Source organism: Staurois parvus, unplaced genomic scaffold (genome assembly GCF_062004578.1).
Source record: "Staurois parvus isolate SC_StPar_1 unplaced genomic scaffold, SC_StPar_1.0 ptg000068l, whole genome shotgun sequence".
Classification (NCBI taxonomy): Eukaryota; Metazoa; Chordata; class Amphibia; order Anura; family Ranidae; genus Staurois; species Staurois parvus.
In genome coordinates, this window is record NW_028317864.1 from 3,391,834 (window position 1) to 3,412,500 (window position 20,667).

At 43.3% G+C, this 20,667-nt stretch overlaps 1 protein-coding gene across 2 annotated transcripts in view; it reads left to right on the forward strand.

The window, feature by feature from the left end:
• The first annotated feature begins 619 nt into the window (after positions 1 to 619).
• Positions 620 to 20,667, forward strand: part of FIBCD1 (fibrinogen C domain containing 1) — a 367,744-nt gene continuing 347,696 nt past the window's right edge. The window contains exons 1-2 of one of the 2 annotated variants that reach the window (XM_089669029.1): positions 620 to 770; positions 3,237 to 3,311. In XM_089669029.1, the coding sequence (XP_089525155.1) occupies positions 3,240 to 3,311 (72 nt within the window). In that variant the 5' untranslated portion in view covers positions 620 to 770; positions 3,237 to 3,239. Of the gene's footprint in view, positions 771 to 941; positions 1,416 to 3,236; positions 3,312 to 20,667 lie in introns of those variants that run through there. The other variant, XM_089669031.1, reaches the window with a different exon arrangement.

Genomic DNA, 20,667 nt, shown 5'->3' on the forward strand with positions numbered 1-20,667 from the left:
ATACATTATCGCACCGCACCCAAAAGGTGCAAGACCCTTTTATAGGTCGGCACTAGAATCGGATCGCATGGGTATTCACACCTGTGCGATCTGATTCTGCACATCGCACCATGTTTTGCAGACCGATTTTGGGGTGTTGTTAACATACACACCCGCATCGGTTCGCATGATCGGGGTGCGATTCTGATGCGGTGTGGAATTTGCACAGAAAACGCTGCGAATTCCACACCACATCAGTGTGAACCCATCCTCAGTCTTCTAGGTTTGGGTGGTGGTGGGGAACTAAACAAAGATACATCAAGCAGCTTTGCTGTTTTAATTCTAATGTTTCATAAAAAATTTCCAACACCTATCAAAAACTAACATTCCAGTTTAGGGTGGACTGACCCTTTAAATGCATAACATTGGCACACTCTGCAAACTTCTTAAAAAAAACAACAAAAAAAAACCTAAGTAATAGAACCATTATTAAATGTTAACTGCAATAGTGTACATAGGTCATATGGAAGAAATAAAGTGATGCTAGGAAATAAAGAAGAAGGGGGGGGGCAGACGACTTCATTGACTAATATCACCATAATTGACAAATCTCTGAGACCTTTCTATCTCCAGCTCTAAGCTCATCCCAGCACTGCCCCCTACCCATTGTGAGCTGCCTTTTCCAAATGCATCTGAGCAAGAGGCAGAGAGAGCCCGAGCTGGGACAAGCTGAGCTCTAGTGATGGAGACATCTCTTTCTATATGCCTGGCTCCTCAGTATATTTAGGAAGGTAAGTGCTTTTCCCTGACTCTATTATCCCTGTCTGGTTACATCTCTATCCTGCATCCCTCCCCTGCGTCCCTCTCCCTTCCATTCCCTATGCTGGTGTCGGAATGATTGCGGTGCTTTGCTCGTGTCCGATCTTTGCATATGCAGCAGCAGAGTTGGATTGGGGGGGAGCAGTCTGTGTTGGAGTTTTCCTACACCAGCAGAATTGTGGGGGCTGCAGAGCTGGAATGGGAGCTGCTTGTTCCTTCTCATTAGACTTCCACAGAAAAGCAGATTAAAGATTTGTGAATTAGCAGCTGAGGCTGCTTTAGGCAGATTAAATAGAAGGGAGAGAGAGAGAGAGAAAAGAAGTTGACACAGGAGAGAGCCAAAGGTGTGCTAAGGAGAGAATAAAGGAGAAATAAAAGGAGGGCGATAGGAAAAGAGAAGAGAAAAGAAGAGAAGAGAAAATAAGAGGGGCAACCTGGATCCAAGACGTGGCGGAGGGTGAAGGTGATCGTGTCGAAATCAGCAAATTGCATTCTGGATTGCCTAAGCCAGAGGAGTCCCATCTGCTAGACTAGACCGTGCAAGTAGGATAGGCAACTGAGATTGGTCTGGGAGAGTTGGTCCAAGCAATTCTGAATGGATAGAATGACCAGACCAGGTGAGTGAAGATGTTGGTCTGTCCATCTGTCTTTTGGACCTACCTGAATTGGCCTTAGAACTTATGTGTGCTTGTGTCACTGCGTTAGATTGTAAGCTCCATTGGCGCAAGAATGGAACTACCTGATCTATCCATCTATCTATCCTACCGATGTCTTGCGTTCTGTAGCCCTTCCTCTTGTCTCACCTTCTCCATGATCCTCCGTCATCTCAATCTGTTTGCAGTGAATTTTAATACGGGTATCATTCACACAACCTCCTAATTATCTCTCTATATGTATCTGTCGCTTTCTGACTATATATAGCTCTTGCTCTTTGCATTACTGGATGTGAGTGTGGTACCCACCTCGTTGCTGTTAGTGATAGCCTGTTATTTGAGAGACAGTGCGTGCAACAGCAGTACATCAAACGTACAAGGTGCTTGTGATTACCCTGGATATATGGCATCCAGTAAAGCGGCATATTGACTATGTCACTTTTTGATTAGCGAGGTATATGTGTTTGTGTTTTTACTCCTTGCTATCGATTCTGGAGATGTAAAGTACTTGTGTTTCTGGGCACATCTGCTGGAGGGAGACTGTGATAGCTTTAGAGTATACTGCTCCATAGGAGCTGTGCCTGTGCAATATATATATATATTAATAGAGCTGCCTGTGCAATACATATTAATAGAGCTTGTAGCGTGTACGCAGCCAGTTGCTTTACTAACGCACAACAGGGGCATCACTAGTGCCTGTGTAATCAAAGAATATAATGCAAAAAATTACGAATTTGACAAAAGGAGATTGCCCTGCAAAAACATTGCTCCTGTGATGTATGTGTATTAATAAACTTCTATCATTCCCGTCTTGCATAAAAGCAGTGCTCAATTCTCAAAGCTTGAATTCTTCGTAGGTCTTCAGTTCCTGGTATACACAAATACACCAACCTATAGCTAGTAGTGTTTGTATTTAGTGCCATCATGTTGTAGTTCAACACCTTGTGTTGGCCAGTCCATCAAAACCAATTTTTTTACATTTTGGGTGCACTAAAACTTAAATGGCTTTTTATTTGGAATTCCAGCAATAAGACACTGGCATGGAACAGTCACCCCCATCATGGGATCTCATTTTTTTTTTTGCTGCAGAAGTCTTATTCTGTCTGCTGCAAAAAATCTAACTCCACTGTGCATTGTAAAATGAGACACCTAAAAAGGAGAGACATTCTTAAAACGGACATGGCAGGTGGGCAGGTCGGGAATTTGGGTCTTACCAATGTCCCCAAGAGAGGCAAGAGGCTGTGGGCATTCCCACCTCCTCATTCACTCAAAAGCAAAATATCCATTTTAGATGGATTGAGCCCTTAATGATCAGAGACTGCTGGAACTATTCAAAAGCAATAATAAATGTGAAAAATGCCGTGTACGATAGAAGCCCAATCAGATCCATAGATTCAAATTGGTTAAAAATTAGTTTTGATTGGATGCTATGGGCTTCTGCACTTTGCCCCTTGCGCTATTACTCAATATGTTTGTGTATGTTTATGCTGGAACAAAAAGAACTAATATGCATAAATATATACAGTTTGTGTGTGTGTATATATATATATATATATATATATATATATATATACACACACACACACACACTGTATATGAGAGAGAGATGCGGGATTGTAAAGGAAAGGTTTTACTGAATGCTATTACAGCTTGTGTATTCCATCTGAACAAAACATAATTATATAGTAATAAAAGATTAGAGCCTAGCTAAAATAAAACTGAATAAAATGATTCCAAAAAAATAGATATGACATGGATGTGTCATTGTGTCTTTTGCCTCAATAGAACATGGGCAGTGATCGCTGGAAGAACATTGGAGGCTCCCCACAGATGGAGGACACTGTACAGGAAAAGTCACAGGTAGGTTTGTTTGGTTTGTTCTTATGTTTGAGGGCTCATTACTGCAGAAGTAATGAAAACATTTCTTATGAAATGGGACATAAGGTACAGAGCCAGGGGTATACTTTGCTAGTATAAGTATTTAATGTATGTAGAAAATACTGATCTTAATGAGAAGAGTCTAACTGATTGCTAATGCGATGCTGCAAAGAAGGCACTGAATTCTCTCCTCTCCTGCTGCCTACACAGCCGATCTCTATAGTAGGGATGTAGAGGATGGGACAGGATGGGGGGAGTTGAGCCACTAAGCCCAGTAGGGGACCAGTAATCCGACACTCCCAGAAGTGTCAGATTTTGCAAGATCTTCATTCAGCAGTTTTTCTTTACAATTGCAGAGATTGGCAGAACGGGCGGCAGGAGAGGTGAATATTCCGTATCTTCTTTAGTGGGGACCCTTTTTTGATTGATTTAGACAGCAGAGTTGCTTTAACTCCATTTTAAATGATGTACAGTATATGTAAACCCAATCATTAAAATCGCATATAAGTTGTAATATGGTAATATTTTAAAAAAGTCCTTTGCAATCTTTTTAATTCTTCATCCTAACACACAGGCTTTCAATTAGGGCTCTACCTTTGTCCACCATTTATTGATTCATAAAAGCAGATATTATACTGACAAACAATTGAGTTAAAAAGCGTATCAAAATGTTCAAAGCCACAAATGCCAAATCTGCTGCACTTGTTCACCAGCTTGGGAAGAAGCCATCCGGATCCAATATGACTGACACAGGGGCGGACTGACCATTAGAGCACTCAGGCACTGCCCAAGGGCCCAGGGTCAGTAACGGGCCCCATGAAATGCCCCTGGTACCTTTTTATAGGCTTTTTTGGGTGTGCTTTAAGTGTGGGCAAGGACACATGATCCCCTATTGCCCCATGAGTTGTCAGTCCTCCCCTGGATTGACATGTTTCAAGGGGTAACCCCTCTTTATCAGAGGCAAAGATACTGTGGCTCTGATGAAGAGGGGGTTACCCCTTGAAACGTGTCAGTTATAATGGACCTGAATGACTTCTTCCCAAGCTGGTGAATAAATTCTACAGATTTGGCGTTTGTGGCTTTTAACATATTAATATGCTTGTTAACTCATTTGTTTGTGAGTATAATATGTACTTTTATGAATCAATAAATGGTGCACGAAGGCATTGAGCAAGGCTGGTGCGTCCTCTTTTTGTGTTTTTTCAGTGCTGTACATAACGGGAATCCCTCAGTCCTAAGAGGGCAGAAAAGTGTGGTGGTGCCTTTTAGCTACGAATTGGAACAGTGGAAACCTACTGGATTCTGAGCACATTTGAGAGCAGGAGGTTGTTTCTATTGTTTAGACTGGGGCTGAAAATGACCGTTTCATCACACATTACACATGCACAATCCACCTGATGGAAACAAGTATGGCAGTTGTATATGATACACTGTGCTTTAGCAAACCTCATTATTCCATTAGGATTCACATCTACCTCAAGATGCAAATGATAACGATTCCATATGTGATGCTACATTGTAGTGCTGTAGAACGTAATAAATCAATGTTAAAAATGTTTTTACCTTTTGCAGTAATGTTGTCATTGCTGAGTAATCATTTGGGTACCATTCAATTTCCAGCCCTATAGCAGAGAGCTGTGTGGAATTGAGAGCAGAAGTTAATGCTTTTTGTGTCTTCACACAATGCATATAAATATTTTTATGCTTATGCTCAGGATGGATTGGGAATTCAAAATCAAAAGGAAATCAGAGCTCTTCTGAGTATAAAATTCCCTCCAGGTTAGCTATTTACATAGGAAAGGTTTTATTTATTTATTGTATATTTACTCTGTCTTTCCTTTAACCATCTGATAGTTGCCAGTGTTGTAAAAAGAAACCGACAGCATCCTTTCAGATGTGAGATTAACCTACCAAAAATGTAAAACTACCGGATGACTAAACCGAAGGATTATGCTGGGGATGCCATATCCCACCCAACATGCTGTTGGCTGCAGGCTTCATAGAGAAGAAATGAGCCAATGTGATTTATTTGGGCTTCCCAATCCTAACCTGATACTGCTATCAGTATGAGCAACCAAATGAACCTAACTTTTATGAATATGAAAAGCACTTAATGTATACCTCTAGCCAAAACGTTTTTTTAACCACTTAAGGTCCGCCCTATAGCAGTTTTACTGCTACAGGGCGGCCATTCTGTGCAAAATCGTGTGTGTGTGTGTGTGTGTGATTTTGCACTTCTGCCATAGGGGGCGCATGCGCACCTCTGGTGGATCTCTTCTGTTGTGAACATGCACAGCAGAAGTCGAACTGCTAGTGCCGGTGAATGTGCGTGTGTGTGATTTTTCACTTTTTTTTGCTGTAGGGGGCGCACGTGCACCACTGGTGGATCTCTTCTGCTGTGAACATGCACAGCAGAAGTTGATCTGCTAGTGCCGGTGAATGTGTGTGTGATTTTGCACTTTTGCCATAGGGGGCGCACGTGCACCGCTGGTGGATCTCTTCTGCTGTGAACATTCACAGCAGAAGTCGATCTGCTAGTGCCGGTAAATGGATGTCCACCAACACCCACCGATCGTCAGGAAGGACACAGAACAGAGCTCTGCCTATGTAAACAAAGCAGAGCTCTGCTCTGATGGGGGGGGGGGGGGGCGGGTGAAGGATCATGTGTCCCTGCAAAAGCTGGGAACATGATCCTTCACTTTCCCTAGTAAAAGCACCAAGTGTACACCAAATGCGTGGCTAGGCGTACAGATCACCCCGGATGTTTAACGCTCCCTAGCCAGTGACATTAGTAAGGTGTCAGTGCATATTTACAGCACTGATCACTATATTAGTGCCACTCGTTCCCACAGTCAGTTAGTGTAAAAATGTCCGCTGCAATATCGCAGTCCCGTTAAAAGTCGCTGATCGCCACCATTACTAGTACTAAAAAAAATTAATTTGAAAATTTTAGTATATGTCCAATAGTTTTGCACAAACTAATCAATATAAGCTTACTGGGATTTTATTTTACCAAAACTATGTAGTAGAATACATTTTGGCTTAGATTTATGAAGAAATTTGATTTTTTCATTTTTTTTTTTAACTGGAAATGTTTTTACAACAGAAAATAAAAAATATTGGGAGGGTTTTTTAAAAAAAAAAAATTTATTTTATTTATAACACAAACAGAAAAAATGTACAGGTGATCAAATACCAAAGAAAGCTCTATTTGTGGGAAAATATTGACATAAATGTAATTAATGTACAGCGTTGCATGACCGCACAATTGACAGTTAAAGTAACGCGTATTGCGAAAAAAAAAATAATATATATATATATATATATATATATATACTTAGTATTGTGAAAAATGGACTGGTCAGGAAGGGGAACAAATCATCAAGTGGTTAAAATATGTGGAGTAACAGCCTCGGTCATGTTTTTATAGCTGAGTTCTATCCACCCAACACCATACCCTTCTCACCCCTTAGAGCCCTGGGGCTCAACCTGTGGCCCAAGGACCACATGTGGCCCTTTGGTATGCAATGGGTAGCCTTCAGACCTCAGCAGTCTTTAGTGGGAACATTGATTAGGATAATAGTATAGATCTCTGGTAGCCTCATGTAACATGTTCTCAGTTTTGTATGGTCTTCTGCAGCATACCCCCAGCTAAAAATTTAGCAAGTTCATACTCTCTGACCCTCATCTCCTTTATTAGGTCTGCAGTTTCTATTAGGTTTGACAGTCTCAAGTATTACATATATTGAACATTATGTGCGGCCCTTTGGTGATATCAGGGGACCGCATTTGAGATCCCCTTTAGCTCATAAGTTGAAAACTACTGCTTTAGAGGGTGCATGGTGAGTGGTGATGCATTTTTTATAGCTCATTCACATAAAAAGCCAACACACCACACAGGTGAACCTCAAACATGCAATTTATTGAGATTGCATTTTAAAGTGATAATTATAAAGTGCAATCAAAAAATTCAAAAACATGTAAAAGAGCAAAAAGAAACCTATTTATAGACATTTCGGGACCTCAGTGGACCCCTTCTCAAGGTGGTCTACCGTGGCTTGTTTGTACTTAAATATGCAATTTGTTGAGGTTTCATTTTAGAGGTTCACCCATGAGCCATGTTAGATTTCTATGTGAATGAGCTATAATACAGTATCACCATTGACCATGCACTCTGAGGTTTCCATTGCTGTTTGTGTTCCTGGGGAGAGTTGCACTTGTCCTTGAGCCTACTGGATGGAAAAAATGTTATTCCTGGAACAGGAGGTAAGGGATATTCTTCCAGTGGGGCCAAGCATTCTGGTGACACCTGTCTAAGAAGAGATTTCTACTTGTTTCCTGTTGTGTCCTTGGGACAGGAACTGGGTTAGATATCCCCAATCTGAACATTACCCGACTGCCCTCCCTTCCTAGAAAGTCAGATTACACTTTATTGAGCTAGAATGGGAACCACCTCAATATTAAAGCCAAAAACAAAGATGTATTATATTGCAGCTTACCAGTTCTTAGCTATGTTGACTGGACTAGTTTCCTTAGGCTTTCTTTATTCTGCTTTCATCTGATGATCCAGCCAGTAAGTTTGTTGCTTTTAAAAGAGCTCTCTTGCAGATTACAGGGATGAGATAAACTAGCACTGGAAGGGGTGCTTACAATGATCCGCTTTTAAATATTTAAATCCTTTGCCCCAAAAGGAATAAAAAACAGTTTGCTGTAACTGATTATAAATGGAATTCAGCTTCAGTTGTTATTGTACTCAAATCTGCTAGTACAACTAGCACTCCACCCACCCCAGGCTGCTGTCCAAAAGTGCCCCCTATGCTCTTTTAGCCAGAGTGGGAGGCACGCTAATATAGGAGGTGTGTCAATGGTCAGATCACCAGGTGAAAACAGAAGGAAAAAGAAATGAAAAAAAAACTAATACAGTCACCATACCGATTGATTGGTAAGCTGCAATATACTCCATTTATGCGTTGGGGTTTAACCAGTTGCCGCCCAGCCTATAACCAAATGGCAGCCGGGCGAACAGCTCGTCCCTCTGGGTGGACGCCATATGGCGTCCTTCCAGACATGCGCAGTTTGCCTGCCCGCAGAGCCGTGCAGCGGCGTGATCTGTCACCGGTCGTGTACCGTGCAAACGGCCGATGACAGATCTGTGTACCGGCCCCGTTGCCAGTACCATGTGACCTGCTGTGACCAATCACAGCAGGTCACATAACAGTTGTATACAATGGATGGCTTCCTTTCATGCCATCCATTGTATACAAGTGTGTCTAGCTGTGAAAGGTCACAGCGATCACATACACAAGCTAGGCCAATCACAGCCCAGCTGTGTCACGTGATTAGCTGTGGCCAAATCACAGCTAAGCACAAAAAAAAAAAAACCCTGAATGAATCGATTTCATTCAGGTAAATGCTTGCTTATAGCAAAGAAATTCTTTGCTATAAACAAATTGTGTAAAAAAGAAAAAAAATACTGATCACTTCCCCAAAGTAGTACAATGTTGGTCTTTGGACTTTGGTCATAGTGAAATATGAAAAAAAAATCTTAAAAAAAGAGAAAAAAATTTAATAAATACAAAAAAAGTTAACATTTTTTAAAAAAAATTATCAATTTATTTTTCGTATTGTCACCAGTGTCCCTGATCACTGCCACACCAGGTATATGATGACGCTGTACTGCACTGGTGACAGTATGTAAAAAAAAAAAAAACAGTGAAAAGCATTTTTTTTATTTCTTCATTTCCGAAAAATGACAAATAAATTACAACTTCAAAAAACTCGCCATGCCTCTTATGAAGTACGTCGGACTGTCTACTTTGCAAAAAGGGGTCATTTGGGGGATATCTGTACTGTTCTGACATTCTTGGACCTCAAGAAATTAGATTGGCTGTCAGTACTTCAGGATTGATCAATTTTCAGATATATCCCATAGTTTGTGAACTCTATAACTTTCCTACAAACTAAATAATACATCCTAATTTGGGTTATTTTCACCAAAGAAATGTAGTAGAATACATTGTGGCCTAAATTTATGAAGAACAATTATTTATTTGCAAACTTTTATAACAGAAATAAAGAAAATTGTGTTTTTTATCAAAATGTTTGGTCTTTTTTTGTTAATTTAGCAAAAAAATAAAAACCCCAGCGGTGATTAAATACCACCAAAAGAAAGCTCTAGTTGTGCGAAGAAAATGATAAAATTTTACTTTGGGTACAATGTTGTATGACCGCGCAATTGTCATTCAAAGTGTGAGAGCGCTGAAACCTGAAAAATGGCCTGGGCAGGAAGGGGGTAAAAGTGTCCATTATGGAAGTGGTTAATACTGCTTCTAGTTCATCCATCCATTCCTCCCTCCCCACCGCCTCCTATTAGCCATGTCATATATTAAGAAAATCTAAGATCTGTGAAATGAAACATGTTGGTCGGACTGTTGCTTTGTACCTTTTTAGGTTTGAATCTATTGAACCACCTGTGTGCACTTACTCAAAGTAATTAATAAAGAATTTAAATAAAATAAAATAAAAAAATCACACACACGAGAAGTACAATTATTGACTACTCAAAAAATCTAAAAACATATATAAATCAATCTAAAATTAACAAAAAAATAGTCTTGGTTAGAGAAATTCCAGGTGTTGTGAGTGATAATATATATATATATATATATATATATATATATATATATATATATATATATACATACATACTGTATGTGTATGTATATATATATATATATATATATATACTGTATGTATGTATATATATATATATATATATATACTGTATGTATGTATATATATATATATATATATACTGTATGTATGTATGTATATATATATATGTGTGTGTGTGTGAGATATCTGTGTAGTGGTCCTCCCTCCTAAATATTAAAGGCTTAGACTGCTGGGAAGGGACACATAGCTTTGGGAACAACATAGAGATGGTTGACGAAGATTCCATTATTTTATTTATTTTGTTGCTTTGCTTTTCACTGGTGTTCTGAGAATTCATGTTTTGCATGCTCCAAAAAATTATCTTGTATTCCGTTTCTCTTAACATGAGCTAAAAGTTAAGTGTAGCAAGAGAGTGGTGAAATAGCCCTTATTGTAAAATAATTGGGCGAAATAAAAATACATATAAAAAAAAAGATGTTGATTGAATTTATATCACAATCCGTGTGCAATATTACTAAGCAGGATGTAGAGGCTTTGTAGTATAATGAGCAAATATGGCTGCCCCCATGTGCATGTAGATTTTGAAACTGGGCAAAAAAACATTTTTTTAGTCACTCATACAGTAGAGAATGAGCAAAGTCCCAGATTTTTTTTTCTGCTGTATTTATTCCACTGGGGAGATAGAACAACAGTCCTACAAAGCTAACAGTGTCTTCCTGGCACTTTAGACAGCATGAGAGTATAAGGTGAAGAGCCAGCAACTCGCTCTCCCAATAAAGGTACTTTTGAAAAAAATGTGAATTTGTGTGACTTGCGAGCCAAATGCAATTATCTCTAGTGGATCGCCAACATAAAACACATAACTTCAACTGTGTACATAAAATATTTCACCATTATATGTTGCGCTCCTAAATAACAAAAAAATATGATTCCCCTTAAAAAACTATATATAAATATATAAGCAATTAAAAAAATTATTAAATCATCAAATCAATTTAATATAATTAATAGTCCCATCAATAAAAATAACACCAAGTCACTATTATTGGACTTTTATTTTTATTGATGGGACTATTAATTATATTAAATTGATTTGATGATTTAATAATTTTTTTAATTGCTTATATATTTATATATAGTTTTTTAAGGGGAATCATATTTTTTTGTTATTTAGGAGTGCAACATATAATGGTGAAATAAAGGTACTTTATTAACTACTTCAAGCCCGGACACTTTTACCCCCTTCATGTCCAGGTCAATTTTCAGCTCTCAGTGCTATCACACTTTGAATGACAATTGCACGGTCATGCAATACTGTACCCATATGAATTTTTTTGAGACAGATAAAACTTTATTTTGGTGGTATTTATTCACCACTGGGATTTTTATTTTTTTGCTATATAAATGATAAAGTCCAAAAATTTGGAAACAAAAGTGTTTTTCTTCTAAAATTTTGCAAATAAATAATCTTTCTTCATAAATCTTGGCCAAAATGTATTCAGCTATCTTTTTAGTTAAAAAAAAAATGAATAACCCACAGTAGTTTATAACCAAAAATTATAATTTTTCAAAAAATGTTGTTACATTTTTATTTTATATTATTTATGTTTATTTTTTTTATCATACTGTCACCCTAGCAGTACAGTGTCACCATAGTGACACTGTACTACTTGTGGGGGGTGATGAAGATTTTTTTTCTTTTCTTACACAGATTGCTTTTACACCGATAAAGGCTGTAAAAGCAATCATTTCTATTTCTCTCTGGCTGCATTCTTGCAGCTATTGAAAAATACTGTGAGAGCTGTGATTGGTCACTGCTTGTCATATGGTACAAGGCTGTTGTGAATAGACTTGTACCATTGTAAGCTCCAAGGATCAGGCCCTCCTATCCCTCTTGTATTGAACTGTATTGTTGCTGTATTGTCTCCCGTTATTTTGTAAAGCGCTGAGCAAATTGTTGGAGCTATAGAAATCCTGTATAATAATAATAATGTGACCTCTGTGATCATTCACAGATTTCACAAGTAGTAAGCAATGATGGCAGGAAGTGACATCTTGTTTACTACTGCTCATGTGATCACTGATTGGCCAATCAGTGATCACATGAATCGGGACCTCACACAACGGGCACCGGATCGCGGTGCCGTGCGCTCCCAGGGAGCGCGCACAGGCAGTTAATGCGGGTGACGTTTAGAAACGTCAACCCGTTTCGGCAGCGCTCCCGCCCGGCCCATGTCTATAAAGTGGTTAAAAAAGGGTACAGTGTGCAAGTTACAGCAGTTTACGTGTTTCGGTAAAACCCTTATTCATAGGCTGTAAAGTGTTTTTTTACCGAAACGCATAAGCTGCTGTAACTTGCACACTGTGCCCTTTATTATTGAAGTACCTTTATTGGGAGAACGAGTTGCCAGCTCTTCACCTTATACGCTCATACTCTATTATGCAAGTGCAATGTCATATGGAATTTCACTGTCATGCTATTTTCAGACAGAAAAGCCAACTTGGTCTTATCTGAATGTTATATTGACAATGCACACAAACATCAGGGGCCCTGGTGAACAAGTACCCTGGGGCTTAGACTCCGTGCTCTGGGCGCACCTGACCAGTGGAGTGCTAGTGGTGCCGTCCGGCGGTCCCTCACAGAATCAGAAGGCCATGACTGAGCCTCAAGGAGGACCCTCCCCGATGGAGGAGGTTTGCAGGCACCTGGCTACCCTGACGCAAGCAGTAAACATGTTACAGGACAGATGTTTGCAGATTGAGAATCGGTTTCAGGCCTGCACCATATCTGCTCCTGTTTCACAGGCCCCAGCTCCTGCACCCCCGGTCACAGCAGCCCACGAGCCGGCTCCTGGGCCTTCCGCATCACTCCCTATGGCGGAACCCCAAGTACCCTTACCCGAGCGCTTCCACGGGGATCGCACACGCTTTCGGCCATTCCGTGACTCCTGTCTGCTCTATTTTGAACTACAACCACGGACCTTTTTGACGGAATCGGTGAAAGTAGGGTTTGTTATCTCCCTGTTGCAGGGTGAACCCTAAGACTGGGCCCACCGACTAAGGGGAAATAATGACCCCCATCTGGTTACGGTTGACAATTTTTTTAATGCTATGGCCATCTTATATGATGACCCACAACGGGTGGCCTCGGCCGAGGCCACATTATACGCACTCCGACAAGGTCGGCGAGCGGCTGAGGAATACGCCTCTGACTTTAGGCGTTGGATGGGAGACACTCGCTGGAACGAGTTTGCGCTTTTGCACCAGTTCCGTATGGGCCTATCTGAGGCTCTGAAAGACGAGCTCGCCCGGGTGGAGGTGCCCGAGACATTAGAGGACTTGATTGCACTCACCATTAAAATTGACCGTAGGCTACGAGAGCGCAGATTGGAGAGGTCTGGTCAGGGTCGCGGAAATACCTGGGGGTCATTCCAAGGATCCAGTCAACATACTAGGCCAAACATTCAGAACCTGCTGTCTGAAGATGCTCCCGAACCCATGCAGCTAGGCCTGGCACGGCCTAAACTACCGCCAGAGGAACGCCAGCGCAGACGCTCCCAGAACCTGTGTCTCTACTGCGGTGAAGCTGGTCACATGGTACGTTCCTGCCCACAGAAACTGAGTAAGTTCACCTCATCTTCTTTATCTATTGGCAATATGAATCCGTCCCAATACTTAGTTGTCCCCCTCTCCTTTCAGCTTTCAGAAAGGACCTTGGAGGTGACGGCCATAGTTGATTCGGGGGCATGCAGCTGTTTTGTGGATATCAATTTTGCCCACCGGCAGGGTATCCCCCTCCGTCCAAAGGAGAAGGGGTTTCACATCTTTTTGGCTGATGGTTCCCGGATAAAGTCAGGGGTGGTTAACCAGGAGACCCCTTCCATTGTGACTTCCTTTGCCGGTCAACACCGGGAGCTCCTCCGCCTAGATGCGATTGCATCACCCCTTTTCCCAGTCATTCTGGGGCTCCCATGGTTGCGGGCCCATAACCCCCAAATTGACTGGGAGACTGGGGTTGTCTCGTTCCCTTCCCCATACTGTCGGGAACTGTGCCGAACTTCGGGCCCGGAGGTCCCCCAGGTCCTCCTGTGCTCCGAAGGGGATGCCAGCCTGAAACAAGTGATTCCGGCAGCCTATCATAAGTTTCTTGATGTGTTCAGTGAACGGGGAGCTGATACTCTACCCCCCCACCGCCCATATGACTGTCCGATTGATCTGTTACCCGGTTCTGAAATTCCCTTCGGGCGAATTTTTCCCCTTTCTGAACTAGAATTAGGGGCCCTGAAGGATTATATTGAGGACAGTCTCCGGAAGGGATTCATCTGTCCCTCCACTTCCCCAGCAGGTGCAGGGATCTTTTTTGTAGAAAAGAAGGACAAGACCTTGAGGCCATGTATCGACTATCGGGAACTGAATAGGGTCACAATCAAGAATCGTTACCCATTACCACTGGTACCAGAATTATTCCAGAGCTTAAAGGCTGCAGTAGTATTTACCAAGCTGGACTTAAGGGGAGCCTACAACTTGGTTCGCATAAGGGAGGGGGATGAGTGGAAAACGGCCTTCCGCACCCGTTTCGGCCATTTCGAATACCTGGTCATGCCTTTCGGGTTGTGCAATGCGCCGGCCACCTTCCAGCACTTTGTAAACGACATCTTTAGGGACTTCCTGGACATCTTTGTCATCGTCTACTTAGACGACATTTTGATTTTCTCATCCTCCCTGGGGGAGCACAGGGTACATGTAACAAAGGTTTTGGGGCGGTTGCGGCAGCATGGGTTGTACGCTAAAGCAGAGAAATGTTGCTTTGAACAGGCTAGCGTTACATTTCTGGGCCTGATCATCTCCACCACGGGAGTCGCAATGGACCCTCAGAAGGTCTCTGCGATCCTAGATTGGCCTGAAGCCACGGACAGGAAAAGCGTCCAACGTTTTATCGGGTTCGCAAACTTCTACCGGAAGTTCATCAAGAACTTCTCGGGTCTGGTTTCCCCCATCACTCAACTAACCAAGCTTGGGACGCAATTCAGATGGACGCCAGAGGCACAGGAAGCTTTTGAAGCGTTAAAGAAGTTATTTACCTCGGCACCCATTCTGGGTCATCCCGACGCCTCCCTGCCCTACATCTTAGAAGTAGATGCGTCGGAGAACGTGGTTGGCTCCATTCTTTCCCAGCGAAAGGGCGCCAAGGAATTACTTCACCCAGTAGCATTCTTCTCACGGAAACTTACCCCTGCGGAGAAGAATTACGACATTGGGGATCGAGAACTACTGGCTATCAAGACCGCATTAGAAGAATGGAGGTACCTGCTGGAAGGTGCCTCACACCCCATTCTGATATTCACGGACCACAAGAACCTGGAATATCTGAGGACTGCCAAACGTTTGCGCCCACGACAGGCAAGATGGGCATTGTTTTTCTCGAGGTTCCAGTTCCACATCACATACAGGCCGGGATCAAAAAACACGAAGCCAGACGCGTTGTCACGCATGTACGAGGACACCAAGAAGATCCCAGTACCTGACACTATTCTGCCTGCAGGAAACTTCTTGGCCCTCCAGACCAACCTTCGCTCCGAGATAATGAAAGCGTCCACAGCCATGTCTACCTCCGATGGGGCGCCCCTCCAGAACAAGGGGGGACTCCTATGGAGGGAGGACCGGATCGTGGTGCCGGAGGAAGCCCGAACCCTAGTCTTGGGACATTGCCATGACCACCCGATGGCAGGACATTTTGGCCCGGTCAAGACCCTGGAACTTCTCCGACGTTCCTTCTGGTGGCCAGACATGGCCAAGGATTGTAAGAGTTACGTGGGCTCCTGTGTCATCTGCCAGCGGAACAAGCCTTCAAGAAATAAGGCGTGGGGCCTGCTACGTCCATTACCAATCCCTGAACGGCCCTGGCAGAAGATCTCTATGGACTTCATAGTCGAGCTTCCACCTTCACTGGACCACACAGCAATTCTCGTGGTCGTGGACCGTTTATCCAAGATGGCCCATCGTTCCGTTACGGAAGACTCCATCGGCGGCCGAGACGGCGCAAGTCTTTATTCGAGAGATTGTTAGACTGCATGGGGTCCCCGAAGACATCGTCTCGGACCGAGGGGTGCAGTTTACCTCGAGATTTTGGAGGGCATTGTGCAAAGCCCTGGATATCAAGCTATCCCTTTCCTCGGCATTTCACCCTCAGACCAATGGTCAGACCGAAAGGACCAATCAGACCCTGGAGCAATACTTGCGATGCTACGCATCATTCTCTCAGGACGACTGGGTGCCACTTCTTCCTTTGGCGGAATTTGCGTATAACAACACTTGCCATTCAGCAACAGGGCAGTCCCCGTTCTTCTCCAACTATGGGTTTCACCCATAGTTGGAATTGGAATGCCCAATTCCAGCAACACAGGATACACTAACTTTTTTCGCGTCAAACAATAAAAAACTACAAGAAGCCATCAGTCGGGCCCAAGAAGATTACAAGAGGGCTTTTAATAGGAAGCGAAGAGGGGATCTGGTGTTGCGGCCCGGAGAGAAGGTTTGGCTGGCTACAGCTAACTTGAAGATGCTCTGCCCGTTAAAGAAGTTGGGACCTAAATTTATAGGCCCTTTTTGCATTAAGCGGATGGTCAATGAAGTGGCCTATGAACTTGTTCTCCCTGAGACACTCAAGATTCACCCTGTCTTCCACGTGTCCCTGCTGAAACCGGTAGTCCCTGATGCCTTCCCGGAACGGGAATCCAGGCCCCCGGAGGCCATAACAGTCGAAGAGGAAGAAGAATTCGAGGTGGAGACAATCCTGAAGTGCCGACGAAGGGGGGGCCAGACCCAATTTCTCATCAAGTGGAAGGGCTACGGCCCTGAGGACAATTCATGGGAACCAGCCCATAATGTCCATGCACCCAGACTTGTCCGGAGGTTTCTTTGTGATCACCCGTGGTGGAGAGATCGGGTGGGCATCCGGAGGTTGCCCGTAGGGGGGGGGGCAATGTCAGGGATCCCCTCGATCCCCGCCGCGATGGTCCCGGCGCAGGCGCACTGCACCGCCCTGTGCGGGGACACGGCACTAGTTCCGGGCCGGCCGCGGCGTTTGAGTTCGCGCATGTGCAGTAGAAGCCGCGGCCGCCCGCTGGGCACCAATGGCAGTGCAGGGCGGGATATTTAAATGTCCCTGTGCTGTCATTTCAGTGCCTTCTGGTCCTACCTGTATCCTGCGAATCTGAACCTGTGCCTTGTAAGTTATTTGACCCGGATTGTTCTTGACCTGCTGATTTCTCCTGCCCAGACCCTTGCTTTGCCTGACCTCTCTTCCTGAATGCCCCTCATTAGATCTGACCTACTGTTGCTGACCTGGCGTGTGACCCGACGATTCTCTGCCTGCTCTCTTGTACCTTACCGCCCTCTACGTTACCAACTCGGCCTGTCTGACTTCGCACTTGCTCAGCCATATATCCTTCCATCCCATCGGGGTCACCCGACCTCCTTACATTTGGCTCTCCCTGGTTGGAGCCCCTGGCGAACACCCCTACCACTGACAGGTGTGCTCAGTAGTGGCGACCTGGTCCCGGGGTACTACAAGTCCATCCCCACCATCAGGGGCCCTGGTGAACAAGTACCCTGGGGCTTAGACTCCGCGCTCTGGGTGCGCCTGACCAGTGGAGTGCTAGTGGTGCCGTCCGGCGGTCCCTCACACCTGGCGCCCTAAGGCGGCTGTCTATGCTGCCTTATGGTGGTGCTGGCCCTGCCCAGAACTTAGCTAGAAAGCCTGAGTTTGCGTGGTACTCAGACCTGTGACCTGTAAAGTGCTCAATGCCTCAGAAAAATCAGCTTAACATATGAACATCACAGTTATGCTTGACCAGCATAAACATTTTTGTATACTCATGTGAAGGTGCATTTTACTGCCCCTATTAGCCTGGAGTCCTAAGGCTGCTGCCTATGCTGCCTTATGGTGGTGCTTCTCCAGCCCAGAACTTAGCTAGAAAGCCTGAATTTGCGTGGAACTCAGACCTGTGACCTGCAAGTGCTCAATGCCTCGGAAAAATCAGCTTAATATATGAACATCACAGTTATGCTTGACCAGGATAAAAAATTTTGTATACTCATGTGAAGGTGCATTTTACTGCCCCTATTAGCCTGGCGTCCTAAGGCAGCTGCCTATGCTGCCTTATGATGGTGCTTGTCTAGCCCAGAACTTAGCTAGAAAGCCTGAATTTGCGTGGTACTCAGACCTGTGACCTGCAAGTGCTCAATGCCTCAGAAAAGTCAACTTAACATATGGACATCACAGGCATGCTTGACCAGAAAAAAAAAAAACAAGGTCGGCCACTAAGGCCAGATTCCCAAAGTAATGCATATGTTACTGCCAGTGCCAGATTACCAAATAGCCAGAGTACGTGGGCCAAGCCAATCTTTGGGCCCCATGACAATAGATCAAAATAACATTGATTTTATCTTGAAGGAAAATTACAATGAAGCTTTCTTAAATTGTTTACAAAAGATAGGAAATTGAATTCAAAGAAATTAAAACTTTACATCAGAGACTCTATAGAGAAAATACTTTATTGATGTAATGCACTCAATAACAACTTAAAGTACATAAACCATTGACAACAGGTTCTTCTTTCAGTTGTCAGTCTGTAAAAAATTTTGGTTCAGCCGACATATGGGTAATATACAGTGGTGATGGTCATGGATCTAGCAGCTAACATGCCCACTACTTAGTTCAATGTTATCACACTAGAGTGCACGCACAAGAAACCTCCAGAAACTTGTGAAGGGGGCCCCAAGGTTTCAATTGCCTAGGGGCCTCCACAGAGTTTAATGTGACACTGGATACTGTAAAAAGCAGCAAGGCATGTTGGTGTGCTGCTTCATTCTGAATGGAACCCCAACCAACACACCTGCGTTGCATTATACCACAACGCACAGTAATGTACTACTGTGTACTACGGTACATTGCATTGCTAAAAATAGTGCTTGTAGCTTTTTGGTGCATTAGGATGCCCATTCAAAAAAAACACGTTAACCCAACCTAAAGGTGTAAATGGGCTCCTAAGCCTGACCCTGGTTTCAATATGGTTGCCTGTGTTTTACCACATTTCTGACTTACATAAAAGCAGCTGTAATGTCATGTCCCTTGTCATTGTCATACTAAACAGGGATGCATTTGCACTCTGTCGAAACAGAATGGGTTAACACATTTGGAATCTGCAGATGACTGACAGCATCCATGTTTGTACATTGCATAGACCTATTAATACACACCGCTCTCTCTTACATTAAAGCCCGGAAATCAAACACCAGCAAAACAGAGGAAAAGCTTCTCCTCGAAGGGATTACTGCAGAGATGGTGGGAAGCCGAAGGCACATCTGCTCACAGAAGCACTTATATTGAGATGTATGAAGATGTGAAGAAAGAACCCATCTCAGATATGTGAAGTCAAATAAGTGTTAATAAAGCACTGAACAAGCCACGTTCTGTACATAGGAGACAAGAAAAAAAATAAAGTGTAGCAATGTGTGCCTGGCTCCAGTCCAGTGACTTTGCCAGGAAAATACAAAGGAAAAAAGGTGCCTCTAAGGTTGACCATACAAGAGAAACATTTTTCTTGTTCAACCAGCGGGTTAAACGAAAGAAAATGACTCGATTCCCCCATTCTTACACAGATGGATAGGGGAATCCCTCCCTTTGAGCTATTGTATTCTGACAGTAGGGAGATTGAATATACTGACCAGCACCGCCGGCTATAGCCAGCAATGCTGATCTAGAACAAGCAAGAAAACTAGCCTGCCAATACATGGATTGAAATTCGACCATTCTCTGCTAAATCTATGGATTTTAAATCCATATATGACTGACTTAAGAATATCATTAAATGCATAATTGTTATCACGTGCATGTACAATCCTCATCTCTAATATTGTCCAGGAAAACACAATACCATGTCATCACGGCAACCAGGAGTAGATGGTGTTCTTCATACCATTAGGATGGAGTAGTTATTTGATGCACTGTTAAATTTTGACGTCAAATTTTGATTTCGGGTTTTAGCCATTGTCTTTTGGCTAAAATGCCAGTATAATTTTAGTTGTATTTTAGTAATCTGAATTGTTTTAGTCATACTATTTATTCGACCAAAATCTCAAGTACATTTTAGTTGACTAAAATCTCCAGTAACACTGACTTAGTGGAACAGAAATGTGAGATGGGAGAGTGCAGTATACGTTTCGGGGATAGGGAGGTGACCTGCAAGTGGGGATGGGGAAGTAAATGAGGGTGAGGGACAGCACAGGGCAGGGTGCATTATACTTTGGGGATGGGGATAGGGATGGGGAGGTGACCTGCAAGTGGGGGTGGGGAAGTAAATGGGAGTGAGGAAGTGCACAGGGCAGAGAACTGGACAGTCTGGGGAGGCTGATATTTTACACAGTGCTAAGCACTCTTACCTTGATGGGAGGGGAAATCCAGACGGACATGAATCCAACAGAGGGATTCTTCTTCTGTGGTTTGCAGGGCATTGTTTCAGAACTCCCAGGCAGCAGGCAGGCAGACAGAGGAGTCTGCCTCTCTCAGCCAATACAGCTTGCCGGGGAGCTGGGGCTTTAATAGATAGACAGAGCTCTGAGAAACGTGGTTCAATTGGATCCCTCCCTCACATTTTTATTC